The following is a 15070-nucleotide window of genomic DNA, read 5'->3' as shown; positions in this document are numbered from 1 at the left end:
CAGTCATACCCAGCACATGCACAGTCATACCCAGCACATGCACAGTCATACCCAGCACATGCACAGTCTTGCCCAGCACATGCACAGTCATACCCAGCACATGCACAGTCATACCCAGCACATGCACAGTCATACACAACACATGCACAGTCATACCCAGCACATGCACAGTCATACACAACACATGCACAGTCATACCCAGGACATGCACAGTCATACCCAGCACATGCACAGTCATACCCAGCACATGCACAGTCATACCCAGCACATGCACAGTCATACCCAGCACATGCACAGTCATACCCAGCACATGCACAGTCATACCCAGCACATGCACAGTCATACCCAGCACATGCACAGTCATACCCAGCACATGCACAGTCATACCCAGCACATGCACAGTCATGCCTAGCACATGCACAGTCATACCTATCACATGCACAATCATACCCAGCACATGCACAGTCATGCCCAGCACATGCACAGTCATGCCCAGCACATGCACAGTCATACCTAGCACATGCACAGTCATGCCCAGCACATGCAGAGTCATGCCCAGCACATGCACAGTCATGTCCAGCGCATGCACAGCCACGCCCAGCACATGCACAGTCATATTCAGAAGTAACGTATGATCCCTGCTAGTTCTTTCCTCTATGAAACTCTAGTATCTGGGGGGATGAGGGGCACATGCTCTGTATCTGGAAGAAGAGCTGGTCTACACATAGGCGTTGATGTCACCTTCCATTTGTCTCTTTGCCAGAACACACACACAACTCTATCGCAGTATCAGCCATTCAAGAATGATGTCTCCTGAGCATTAACAATGACCACACAAGTAGAGGGTTACTTTTTCCCTGTTAAGTAGCCAAAATTCCTCATAAAAAGCATTACTTGAGGAGTTTGAGGGATGACTCAGATGGTAAAGCCCTGGCTCCAGGAAGACATGAGTCCAACCCCCAGTTCCACATTTAAAAAAAAAAAAAAGCCAAGTATAACGGTACATGCTTGTGATCCCAGCAGCGGAGAGGCATGGACAAGCTCAGCAGTGAAGAGGAAAATCCCTGGGGCTTACTCTCCAGCCGTGGACAAACGGATGAGCCAAGGCCAATGAGAGATTCTGACTCATAACACAGAGTAGCTAGCTCCAAAAGAATAATACCCAAGGTTGACCTCCGGCCTCTACAGGCATATTTCTGCATCCACACAGCAGGCACCTTTAAGCACACGTGCATTTGCACATGCACTCTTATTTGGAGTAATGTTTCCAACCCAGGTTCAAGCTTGAGCCGTTTCCCTTAAATCAGATAGAAACTCACCAAGCCTCTCCCATGCACTCCCTGGAGCTGAGTACTAGCCCCTAGGAGGGCTTTTTCTCTCCTGCCACGGTGCCCTGAGTAACCCACTCCTGGAGAACACCCAAGAGCACCACCAATGGTTTTACGAACCAGACCTCAACATGAGCCTCCTCTGACCTGACACAAATGGTGGGTGTGCTGTGGTTTTGACCCGGGTGACACGTTCCTCCTCGCTGTCTTTCAGTTCCTGAGCAGACAGTCAGCTTTGCGTACGCATGCCCACAGAGAAGACAGTGACAGAGACAGCTCATAGAGCCAGTGCCAGCCCATCTCCCCGGGATGCTTTCCCACACATCCGAGAGAATCACTGATTGCCTTTGACTTTCTCCTTTCTCGCAGCACTAATTTTGTTCGCCTCCAACAACTGCTAGGATTTCTCTGCCTTTGCTCACATCTGGAGCCCCGAGGCAGTGGAGGCTCCCTTCCTCTTTGTTTTCATCCCTTGCTTGGCAGCAGGTGAAGAAACACAGTAAGTGACTAGTGAAAACAGCCGGATTCAGCCACCCCAGGCAATTGTACTTCCTTTTCTTTTCCCTCATTTGCATGAAGATGCTTCCAGAATCACCTTGGGTTTCCAGTGCCCTGGCGTACTATTTCAAAACAAAACCCATACACGGAAATGCCCATTCATACACTTAGAAACAGAAAAGGGGGGGGGGGGGGATAAGAGCTGCCATATCCAAAGCTCCCGCAAGTGCCAGGGGATTCTTACCTTTCATCCTTACAACCGTTCTAGGGGTGGCACCCTCATTTCATAAATGATGCAAAGGCTTGGGGTGTGCTCAGGCTAGTGAGCAGCAGAGCTGGGATTTGGTCCCCTACCCCCTCCAGCCCTTTGCAGCTCTCTCCTCTCCATGGCTGCACAAAAAGCAGTTGGTCCCTCTTAGCATGGTGAGGGCCACTCAGCATCAATCATTGTGTTCAGGGTAGAGGATATCAATATCCCAAATCCAATTTGCACATTACCAGAACATGCAATAGTCATGGGCCTATTGCATAGAGTACAGAAATCAAGCATTCAAACAAGTCCTCCAGGGGACACAAAGGGATTAAGAACAGCTAAAAGGGAATCTAGAAGGTAGTGCCAAGCATGTCAAGCCTCTGTGTCAAGGCCTCCTAGCCTGCACTCATGTGATCCTGGGCAAAGAACCTAGGCCTTAGTTTCCATATCAGTCCAACATGGAGGGAATGAAAGGTCCTATTCTGTAGGCTTGTAGGAAGAATTCACTGAAATCACAGGAGTGTGCTGTGCTTGACTTCTAGGGCAGAGGGACCCCTAGGAAAGTGATGACTGGTATTGTTGTTAGGAGTCTTAGGGAGCTGGGATACTTTATAAATGGTGAAGTGCTCATCTGGTGTCTGTAGTCATCACTCTTCCCCAAACTGTTCATCCATCTGGCCCCAGGCTACAGCCCTGTTCTTGCCTCACAGACAATCACCCAGGTCCCCAAGAAACTCCTTGTGGGCTCTGGGAGCATGGTTTGTCATCAAAATGACATTTCTAGGTAACCCACCTGGACATGTCTCTTTGCAGGGTAGCTCTAAAAGGGAATCCCAATGCCGAGGGGGAAGCTACAGTGATCTTCCGTTCCTATGACTTCCACTGGCAAATCAAAGGCGTGCTGGTACCAAGCAGCCTGGGTCCATGCAGCCAAACCACACAGATATTTGTGGTGCCCTTGAGCATGGGAGCTGTGCCAGAGCTTTCTTACAGAGGGCTGGGGGCCACGCTCAAGACTTGAGTCAGGCTAGCCAGTAGAAGCTTGGGGACGAAGAACCCCACCATAAGTGATAGATTGACATCGGCCAAGTATGAGAGCACATGTCTGGTGTGGCATTCTGGCCCTTCCAAATGACTCTACATGGTCTTCATCATCAGTGTTTGTAGATTAACAAACTGAGGTATGGAGTTCAGAAAGACTTAAAACGGAGTATGATTTCAATCCAGGCATTCCAGACATCCATTTTCTGGAATTGCATTCTGCATGTGCCCGTCTTAGTCTCGAGCCTGATGTAACTCATGCTGTGAGGGATGGAATGAGGTTTCAGACAAACTGTTCCAGGTGAGAGAGCATATACCTAGTGACAGTCTACCCTTGGATAGTGACTATCTGCTTATGCTTTTGTAGACTCAGCTTGGCAGTGCAGCAAGATGAGTCAATTCCAGCCTTGGCTGTCTGGCTCCTCGCTGTTTTTGTTTAGACAGATTATAAGCGCGGAGCAGACAAGAAAATGAAGGGGAAACATGCTCGGTCCCCAGTAATGGCAGAAACTGGAGCACTGACAAGGAGCAGATAGTTTCCCAGCCCAGAGCCCCACCCACTTCCATCAAGCTTTGTAGCCCGTGAACTCTTTGTGCGGGGCATCTCTCTTCATCACCGTCCTCACAGCTCACATGCCCACTAAGCTGTGCCCTCTCTGTTGGCAGGTAACCTGGACATCACTCCCGATGACCCGCGCTGGATCGGAGCCTGGTGGGGTGGCTTTCTGCTCTGTGGTGCCTTGCTCTTCTTCTCGTCCCTCCTGATGTTTGGGTTCCCACAATCCCTGCCCCCACACTCAGACCCTGGCATGGAGAGTGAGCAGGCCATGCTCCCAGAAAGAGAATATGAGAGACCCAAGCCCAGCAATGGGGTCCTGAGACACCCCCTGGAGCCAGACAGCAGTGCCTCCTGTTTCCAGCAACTGAGAGGTAAGAGGCCAGACGTTGCTGGTCAGAAAAATAGGGATGTTGTGATGGGATGAGGGAATGGGTGGCCACTGGAGGGTGTGAGAGTTTTGCATAAATGGCCCACACAAAGTTTGTGCTTGACTTAGGATCAGACACATTTAATGAATGCAAAAATAAGGTAGCCGCCATGTATTGAGGAAATCCTGGTGGTTATTGTACAAAAGTCTAGCTCTGGGGGCACAGCAAAGCTCTATACATTGAAAAAGAAAAATAAACAAATGCAGCTTTTCTGAGAAAATGGCATGGTGGAAATAATGTCAACTGAGAAAGATCTTTTCTGGGTTGTTTCCACTGTCAGCATGGTCCCTTATAGGCCTAGGAAATAACAGAGATACTGAATATAACCTAGCAGCCTCAGGCTGCTCCATGCTCCCGACCCCCCCATCTATCTATCTATCTATCTATCTATCTATCTATCTATCTATCTATCTATCCATCCATCCATCCATCCATCCATCCATCCATCCATCCATCTATCTATCTATCTATCTATCTATCTATCTATCTATCTATCTATCTATCTATCATCTATCTATCTATCTATCTATATGTCTAATTTCAAGCACACACATATACACATTCACACATACATACCCCAAGGGGACTACTTAAGCTTATGGTGTTCTCTAGCTTACTTGGATCCAACAGAGTACCTGCTGGAATTTAGACATGAGCAGTTGGCTGCAGGTGCCTGCAGGTGCCTGGGCGTGAGCCAGGCTAATGTACCTCCTTGTAGAGAAGTTGGGGTGAAAGGAAGGTAGATGGATAGTAACCTCTTGCAAAGCCTTTAGCAGCCACACGGGCTGCATTTCAAGGCATCATTAGCATTTCCCTGGAATCAAGTTGACAACAAGGTAAGCACATCTCTGGTGAGGTGCACTTGAGGCAGGCGATGGTTCCAGGCCTTGACTAACCCCACACTCCTTCACTGCCCCACCCCACACTGGCTGTAAGGTTGCTCCACTCTCCTTGCCATATTTCCACGTCTTTAAGACTATGCCACAGTTCTCTGACAGCATCAACCTGAGAACAAGAGCTCTGCCTGCAGAGACACTTAATCAAACCTTCGAGTCCATAAGGAGCCCAACGCACCTTTGCTGTTTCTGAAAAGACACCAATTTAATAACCTGATGTCATGTCTGGTCCCGTGTTCTCTGTCAGTATCTACAAGTGCCAAATGATGGTCTTAAAATTCCTGTTTTTAAGCTCTGAATGCACTAGAAGGTGAGAAGTCTAACTAGTGTGTGTCCTTGAGGTTGCCTTAGCTGGGACCACCCCTTCAGTAAGTGTGTAAATTACCTCTACCTTCAAAACTGGCAGATTCCAGAAGTCCCCAGCCAGCTCAATGGTGATGCCTGTTGTTATCTTAAGAACACAGCTGACTGTAATCCCAGTCCCCAGACTCACAATAATCCATCCGACTGGCATCAGAGTTGGTCTGGCAAGAGAGAACCCTGATTCCCAGTAGTGACAACCATTCCAGATCTTTCTTTGTCCAGGTAATGGTCTTGTGTCCCACAGACTGCATTCATTGGCTCCTCCTTTCATCTCTGGGTATAAAAAGATAAAAAATAGGGCCATCAATGAACTCATCAGCTTGCCAACAAAGATAGCCAGTGGTTCAGGAAGTGACAGACCTGTAGAAGGCCAGGAAGGATAAAAGGTAGAGCTCAGCTGGGTCCTAAGCTAGGGACTGTCACAAGTTCAGAGTGTTTCAGATAAAGTTCAGCCATTTCACTTCATCTCCTCCATTTAGGGTGTCTCCATTTAGAAAGGGGTAGGGATATGGCCATGGATCAGGGGCTTGTGTCCTAGAACTTGTGCTTCCATAGAGAAGGCATGCAGCAAGAGAGGTCAAATCAAAGTGAAGATGAACACTGAGTAGTTGGCCAGGGCTGAGAGGTATGCATCTGGGCCAGTGGGTTCAGAACTCAGTATATCAGAAGTGGGCAAGCATGGTGTCCATATGAATGCACTTCCATGAGTAATGATGTTTCATTTCAACCAAGCAGTCCTTACTTAGTTAGCTCCGCTAGTGGACTAGCCTAGAGGATATCCCAGCAGGGCAAGAAAGCTGCGTCTCCAGAAGACTTCTGAAAGAGCAGTTCAGTGGCATGAGTGATTGTGCCAATAAAGAATCATCCAGGTGCTGGCCACAGAGAAGGACCCGCTGTATTGACATCCTTCATCTTCTCCCATGAGCTGAGTGTTTCTGCCACAGGAACCAAATGTATCCTTCAGTGCTGCTGGTATTCCCACATGAATTCTTACTCTGATTCTCTCTGTCTGTCTGTGTCTCTGTCTGTCTGTGTCTCTGTCTCTGTCTCTCTCTTTCTTTCTCTCTCTCTCTCTCTCTCTCTCTCTCTCTCTCTCACACACACACACACACACACATACACACACACACACATACACACACACACACCACCACACCACACCACCTACGAACTCTCAGAAACACACACACAAACACACCATGCACAAACTCTCAGATACTCTGGTGGCCCCAGCATGTTCATGGGTACAAATAAGCAGAACACTGATAGATATATAAGAGGAGTGCACACCTCTCAGAATCTGAGGCCATTTTTCTCATGCATCTCTTCGGAACTTTCAAAGGTTTGTCTTCTCCCACCAGTCTATTTGAGTCCCAGGCCATGCTCAGAAACTCCACTGGGAGCAGCCCTTCCATTCCACCATGCAGCGTTCCTGGGTTTCTGAGAGTGATATAGGGTAGCCTCTCTTGAGTGGGACATCCTGTGATCCAGTTCAGCTCAGCTACTACCCCCTTGTGACACCTGAGTCATGACATTTAACTCTACTTGACTTCCACATGGAGGGTCTGGTTTCATCTTTACAACAAGTGCCTCCAGTTGGTATTGCTGTCTATCACCATAGAGGGCTTATGCTATGGTATAATGGGAGTTGGGTATGTGGTCCATTTTCAAGGGCCTCAAAGGTATATTGCCAACAAAGCCAGCCATTGGCTGAGCTTGTAACTCTCTGTAGAGGATGAGGGGTGGAAAGAGTGGGATCTGGTTTTCCTAGCTTGTAGCAACTGTCACATAGTATTTTGATACAACAGACCTTACACAAACAAATACTTGGGGTTATGAAGGCCCAGTGTGACCCTGCCAAACCCAGGCACAATTTTAGATCTCCACATTTCACCAAATCTCTTTCCTTTAAGTTTTGGCTCTGAGATGCTTCTGCCCTGATGAGCCCACACTTGAGGTGCCCTCAGCATCGCTGCCATCCTAATGCCTAGTACTCTTCATTCCTCCCCTTTCATGCCAACAGGTTATATATACTGGTGCCTGGCATGACCCTGGCATGTAGCTGTACAGTGTGTGTGAAGAATTTATGGAAAGGTACCCAGAGGGAAGGATGGCTCAATGAGACAGTAATAATCCAGAGGCAGCAAGGTAGCTCATTGGATAAGGCTGCTGCTGCTGCTGCTGCTACTAAGCCTGACAGCTTGAGTTTGATCTCCAGAACTCATAGGTAAACAAAAAGAACTGGTTCTAACAACTTTGTCCTCTGACCTTATGGATATGTACATGTGTGCATACATACATACACACACACACACACACACACACACACACATGAAAAAATGTAAACTTTAATTAAAACTAAATGTAAATCAGTCATGTCTATAAAATAAACACTCAATGCCATTATCATTTGCATGTTAAATCTCATACCCACAGTGTGTGATATGCATAGGCATGCTTTTATAGAGACACGTGTCGTGGTTTCAGTTCCTGCTTTCAATGTCACTTCAATAGCTTTATATTTCATTGTAAGTTGTCTCCTTGATCACCTGGGAAGCTCCAATGGACAGGATCTGGGCCCCAGTGAAGTGATCTGTCTCTCTTCATCTACCTACTCTGTGTGGTTTGTGCAGTCCATCAGTAATTCCCCCTCTTTGCTCTTTTTCTGCCTGGGATATCCTTTCTCCTTTGGTTCACTTTTGGGCTGTCAGCTATATTGTGTTGGATATATATCATCCACTTGGCCTCTGCAAAGTCCCTACCCAGGATGGTGGTCTCCAACTACTCTAAAACAAAGCTCTCATTCATCTGTTCATTTGCAGTGCATGACAGTGCCTGACATGGAAGTGGTGCCATTTTAATGAATGAAGTAACCAATAACACACACACACACACACACACACACACACACATACACACATACACGTACACACAAGCAGGACCTAGGAGTATGACCCAGTAAAGGGCTTGTTGCACAGGTCTCAGGACCTGAGTTCAGATCTCCAGCATCCACATAAAAAGCCAGGCACAGTGGCACACATCTGTAATCAGGAAACCAAGACAGGAAGATCCACGTGGCTCTGCGGCCAAGATGCCAATCTAGCTGAATCAGCAAGTTCCAAAGCACGCACTGAAAGACTATCTCAAAAGATAAGGCAGAAAACAATAGAGGAAGACACTCAGCTTCAGCACTTCTGGCCTCTACAGAGGTGTACAGCACACACACACACACACACACACACACACCATCCCTGGGAATCTCTCCAGCCCTATAAGCCACTAGTACTGTTTTACAGATCTAGAAATCCAACTTAGAGATGGAAAGAGAAGACATTTGAATCACCATGAAGAAAAACAGTGCCTGTCTCCTTAAGCTTGACATGAGGCTGTCTTTCTGGCTGACTAAACTCTCCCAAAAAACAAGTGCCATCACCAGGTGCTAAGTGACCTTTCCACAGAGTGTACTAAAACCATCTCCCGAGGCAGCACAGATGTCTCCTAAAACAATGTGTCTTCAAAGGGGCTGCAGCTGCAAGGGGAGGATGCGTCTGTTCCCTGTTAGCACTGGCCAGTCCTGACTTGCTGGGATCAGTGTAGCTGCCTGTGTCCAGGCTCGGGATCCTCAGGGCAGGTCTCGACTTTGATCTCTGAGACAGGCAGAGAAGCTGAGCACTCTTGTCTCAGCCCTTCACCCTGACAGACAAGTGGCCTCTCGATGTCCTTGAAAAGACTGCTGAGCTCTGCGCCCATCCTCTAGTGGAGCCTCACTGTGAGAGGAGCAAGCTCTGCCTTGATAACTCACGCTGGCCCAGCCCTGCCCAGCCCTGTCTGCATCAGTGTATGCTAAAGCCCTGCTGCTGGATCCTGTCCCTGATCTGCCCAGGGCCCCTACCTCACCTAAAGTCATCCTTAGCAGCTTGGTGGTGTTTACAATCATCACAGAAATGGGTCTCTGGTGAGTGATGGATGTTCCAGAAAGGAAGACCCATCCTGAAGGTAGTCAGTACCATCCCAGGAGCTCAGCCCCAGAACAAATCAAAAGATTTATCCTGTCTGCTTCTCACTATGGAAACACTGTGCCCAGCCAGTTGCCTCTCATGTCCACTGCAGCTCCTTCCCACAGCTGCAAAGGGTACCCTCGGACTGAGAGACAGCAGAAACCCTTCCTGCTTCAAGGCACTTCAGTCACGGGTTTTGCCATAGTCACAGCAACTAGAAAAGTAACTGACTCAACACCTGATCATGCTGCCACCTGCCACTTAAAGGGACAGTGGCAAAATCCTACTGTGGCTCCTCTGACTTCGTTCCACACCTACCTTGTTCTGCCATGTCCCCCGCTCTCCTTACAAACACCCCCCTAGTTTTCTGCCTATTCCCTCCTTCCTGAGCCCTTTTCCGATTCACATCTGGTCTTGGACATCAGCTTCCTTTCTTTTCTGAAACATAGCTTCCTGACTTCCCCTGGCCTCATTTTACTTCCTGATGGGTGAAGTATCCCTTCCTCTGTGCCTCCATGATGACAGAGACACTTCCATTTTTGTTGCCACCTAGGACTACATTCTGTGGTAAGGGGAGGAGAGAGGGGATCATGGAAGGACCATTACCAGGCCCAGCTCGACTTTGTTTATTGACGAATCCTGGCCAGGCCTGATCCAACCTACCCAGGCTCCGGCTTCTGTATGGCCCACCTGTGAGCACATAGTAAGAGCTGTGCATATCTGTGTGCTGCCACAAGCCCACAAGTGACCCACCTGTATCAGGAAGGGTTTGCTGAACCCCGCTCCTGTCCTGGCTTCTTCTACTCCTTTTCAGCTCAGCAGTTGAATTCTGCTACACTTTCCTTATTGAGGAGCCTGTACCTCTCATTTGAATGTGTCTGTGAGGAGCCTGGCTATCTATTATATCATTTGTCTCCAGACTGACTTCTCTCCTCCTGTAGATATGTTGAAAAATCTGCATTCTTGTTTCCATAGTGAAAGAAGCAGTCTATCTTCCCAAACGTCTTGAACCAGGCTGTGCCCAGACCCTGCTGTGTCACAGGAGTTCGGTTATGATTCCTCAGGGACCAGGCTGGTCCATGGGTTCAGAGTCATGGGTTTTTATCATGGAAAGTCCGTTGGAAACAGCAGTGAGAGGAACATGTCCCTTAATGTGCTGCTCTTCTCTGGCTGTTTTAGCAAGGCCAGTGAGCCAAACATGCGAGGGCACCCAGCATGAGGCCAGGCATGGTTGACATGTCAGAATGTCTGTTGAATAAATAAGCAAAGGAAATGAGAAGGTAGCGTTTTGCAGAGGGGGATACTGTGAAACTGATCAACAACACCATGAAGGAAAAGCAGTAGCTGTCCAAACAAGTAGAAGCCTGTCTATGGTCTTCTCAGAGTTTAATGGGGGTGGGGGAGAGACAAGTTTATAGGTGTGTGCAGATAGGCATGCACAGCTGTGCTCATAAATCCAGAGGCCAGAGTTCACCCTCATGTGTCATTACTGGAGTGCTATCTGTGTTTTGTGTTGTTGTTTGTCTTTTGTGGTTGTCTTGTTTTACTGGATGGGCGCTTCTTCAGCCTGGGACTGGTAGATTTATTTAGACTGGCTAATAAGCAAGACACAGGGAGAGTGTCATTTGTCACTACCCTCCAGGTGCTAGGATGACAAATGTATTGTCTTAATTAGGGTTACTATTGCTGTGAGGGAACACCATGACCAAAAGCCAGTTGAGGAGGATAAGGTTTAATTAAGCTTATACTTCCATATCGATTCATCAATTGAAGGAAGACAGGGCAGAAACTCCATGGCAGGAACCTGGAGGCAGGAACAGATGCAGAGGACATGGAAAGCTCCTGCTTACTGGCTTGTGCCCCCACGATTTGCTCAGTCTGCTTTCTTCTATAACCCAGGACCACCAACCCAGGGATGGCACCTCCCCTACCAATCACTACTTAAGAAAATGCCTGACAGTTGTATCTTATAGAGGTTGTCTTAGTCAGGGTTTCTATTCCTGCACAAACATCATGACCAAGAAGCAAATTAGGGAGGAAAGGTTTTATTGAGCTTACTTCCACATTGCTGTTTATCACCAAGGAAGTCAGGACTGGGACTCAAGCAGGTCAGGAAGCAGGAGCTGATGCAGAGGCCATGGAGGGATGTCCCTTACTGGCTTGCTTCTCCTGGCTTGCTCAGCCTGCTCTCTTATAGAACCTATGACTTCCAGCCCAGGGATGGCACCACCCACAAGGGGTCCTACCCCTTTGCTCACTAATTGAGAAAATGCCCCACAGCTGGATCTCATGGAGGCACCTCCCCAACTGAAGCTCTCTTCTCTGTGATAACTCCAGCCTGTGTCAAGTTGACACACAAAACCAACAACCAGTACAGAGGTCTATCCTCAACTGAGGTTCGCTCCTTTCAGATAACTGGCTTGTGTTAAGTTAGCCTAAGACTGATCAGCACACATGTGTCACAGTGCCAGACCTTCTGACATAGATGCTGGGGATTGAACTCCAGTCCTCATGATTAGCACAGCAAGCACTTTACAGAACCATCTCTTCCTCTTTGAGGGTCATGCTTTATATCAGCACATTAACAGCTCTGGGCAGGCCAGCGTCAAGGAAGGCTGAATAACTTCATTTTAAGCTATATTTCTCCAAGCTGCATGATTGAGACTATGCTATATCTATGAGCATTGGCAAAGGCTGCCAGAATTCAGGGTACATGATGAAGAGGACCCCAGGAAGTTCAAAAGATGCATTAAAGGGCCATGGAGCATGTACAGGAAGGAAGGCCTACCTGGAAGGATGGGGTGAGGGGGCAAGGATATTACCTTGGAGGAGCAGGCAGATGTTCCTGGGTGTGGTTGGGGGAAGGACATCTAGTTTGTAATATGCCATTTAGAAAAGGTTGTGGTAGAAGACAGGTCAGGACAGCCCCATGTGTAGCAGAGTGCCTGCTATCTGAAAGGGCCCAGAAGTCCCAGTTGTATTATGAATGAATCATCAAAGCCTCGGCATTGACTTTCAGATAAAAGTGTGTGGACTCTGTTTTACAAACCCTTGTCTCCCCACCAGCAGGCTGAGTCCGCACCACCCATGTGTGGTGTCTTCAGATACTACTTTGTATCCGCCCCATAGGAAATTATGCTTCCCAGAACTGGAGAAGGAGAGGCTCAGGCACGGTGATGTCTGAAAGCCCCTGAAGTCTTTTCTAAGTAAATTGCTAACTGCACAGGAATGCCAGAGACAAGGAGGTTCCTTGCTGGGTCCCCACGAAGGGTCTGACAGGCCAGAGCTGTGCCTCCCCCACTTCCCCGTGGCTGGACTTGTATAAATTGAAGTGCTGAGAGAAATCTGTCACAAATAAGATGGGACAGGATGGGTCCCCGCAGTGATCATGAGGGGCCTGTGGCAAGCAAGCATGGTAGGAAGTACCTTTGAGGTGGGCAGAGCATCAACCCGCTCTACCGGAATGTTTCTGTTTGTCCTTGCAGATTTTCCAGGAATGAATTCTCACACTGTGGGAGACAGCAAACCCTGTGTGGCACCGGGGCAGAGAACATTTTCACAGAGGAAGTTTTTTAGACACAGGCATGAAGTAGGGGCACCTGTTTGCTTACAAGAGTCCTTACTGCCTAAGCCATTTTCTGTCTGCGGCCTTGCCTTGGAAAGATGCAACTGTGGATCTGAAGAAGCACTTCCTGCTGCTTCTGAGCCTCCTTTCCCTCTGTCAGCTCTGTCCTCCATGGGCAAGCCTCTGCTTCCCAGGCCATCCATGGAGAAAGGGGAGGGGAGACACTGAATACCAACCCAGTGTAGAGCTACAACCTGAATCTCACTGTGTTCTTGCTTTAAATGTCCTCTAGTCCTCTCTTAGACCCTCCTGGTGGTCCCCCAAAAATCAGTGGGATCGATCAATGTTTGGCTGGGACTGCCCCTGCACTCCCCCCACCTCACCCCCCCACCCCCCACTGATGCTCACCTCACCAGCTCATGCTCAGCCCTGGCCGTGCTGTGCACCAGCTTATATCCTCCCCACTCCACCCCCCTGGCCAGTGCACACCAGCTCCTACTCAGCTTCCCTTCCAAGTGACTGTTCTGAGCTGATGGTTTCCCTGTTTGCTCACCCAGGTCACCTCCCTCCCTCCTTCCCTCCCCCCCTTCTTGTGGTTGTGTCTCAAGATGTGAGATCTCCTCTATTATCCCAGTGCTGTACCTTCCTGCATACATTCCCTCTGCCATAATGGTCATGGACTCAACTCTCTAAAACCATAAGCCCCAAGTAACCTTTCTCTCCTATTAGTTGCCTTGGTCATGGTGTCTTAATATAGAAGTAGAACAGTAGCTTGGAAAACTTCCAGGTCCAATGGGAATTTTCATTATTGCTATTTGTGAAACTGAAGCTATATTTCTGATTGGCAGATCCAGCCTGCTTTCATAATTTTCATAATGAAAATAGTAGATAGAATCCAAGAAAGAACAGCACACTTGTCACAAATGCATGCTGTGGTGGCTCTTGCTGTGGCTGGAGCTCCTGCTAAGCCTCTCTCATTGTTGGGACCATTCTCTGCTTCCATTTACTCATTTGTAAATGAGGATTTCAGTGGTTCTAAGGTCATGGTTTTTTGTGAAGGTTGTGTTATGAGTCTGTGAGTTGCTGGTGAACCCTCAGGATGGCATTTGGCACATAGAGGATGTTCTGATGACTATAGTCCCCAAATCTGCCTTTCCCCTCCCACAACAAACAGCAATCCTCCGTTCCGCAGGAATGTCCTCTGAGGGCTCCCAGTATGCAGCCTGTTCTCCACGGAGCCAGCTCCCCTGTGCAGTTTCCAGTCTTGTACCATCCGACTGGTGACAGTCGTGGCCTCCTAGAGAGAGCTAAAAAGGTTTCCCCTACCCCTCTTGGTAGAACTGCATGATTCAACCCCCTTCCACCCAGCTCCAGTACTAAGGGCTAAATGAGTAAAGAGGATTAAATGACTAGTGGGGGATGCAGATGTTCAGTGACCTGTTACAGCCCTGGTTCACCTATCTCTGTTTGCCTGAACTACTCCCTCCTCGAAAGGTTGGATTTTATGGTTTTGCAATCCACTTGAAGCACTAAGACAGCCTTACAGTCAAGCTAATTAAGGCCTCATTTCCAAGCAGGGGTATTGAAGGTGGGCTGAACCTGTAAAAATGGAGTCAGCTTTTGATAGCTACAAGTTATTGCAATAAAACTGTGGGTAGGAGGAAGAATGTGGGAGGAAGCTGTCATTTCTGGAAGCCAATCAGGTTGGCTACAGAGAGAAAAGGGTCATGCAAATGAGGTGTCCCAGTCCTTCCTTCAGTCCAATGATTCTTGAACTTAATGATTTTTAACATCTAATTCAAGGAGAGATTAGTCATTAGGCATTAAGACAAGCAGGAAGACTCCTGTCTTAACAAAGAGCCCTTCCTGCAGAATGGAATGAACTCCAGAATAATTAAAAGCTTGCAGAAGTACAGAAATGTTCTATTAACTGAAGTCACTTTCATGGAACGAGGGCCCTTCCTACCCTCAAAAGATCATGAAGATGATGATGAAGAGTTATGGGGCTACTGAGGTTTAAAGAGATGTGGCAATTGACTCAAATCATCCTCAGTGTCATTTTGGAGGCTCCAGGTGATTGATCCAGGGAAAGCGCAAAGCTTTTCATTTTTCTGGAGTTGCACACGGCAGAGACTCCATTC

General features: G+C 48.0%; 1 protein-coding gene across 2 annotated transcripts in view; it reads left to right on the top strand.

Annotated features, from left to right (window-relative positions):
* Slco3a1 (solute carrier organic anion transporter family member 3A1) overlaps window positions 1-15070 on the top strand; it is a 279766-nt gene that overhangs the window by 208393 nt on the left and 56303 nt on the right. For both annotated transcript variants that reach the window (XM_031386999.1, XM_031386998.1), the window contains exon 4: window positions 3787-4050. In XM_031386999.1, coding sequence (XP_031242859.1) covers window positions 3787-4050 — 264 coding nt within the window. The remainder of the gene's footprint in view (window positions 1-3786; window positions 4051-15070) is intronic.

This window comes from Mastomys coucha, unplaced genomic scaffold (assembly GCF_008632895.1).
Source record: "Mastomys coucha isolate ucsf_1 unplaced genomic scaffold, UCSF_Mcou_1 pScaffold21, whole genome shotgun sequence".
In the NCBI taxonomy this organism is placed as follows: domain Eukaryota; kingdom Metazoa; phylum Chordata; class Mammalia; order Rodentia; family Muridae; genus Mastomys; species Mastomys coucha.
Note: the sequence above shows the minus strand (reverse complement) of the source record. Positions and strands in the feature narration are given on the sequence as shown.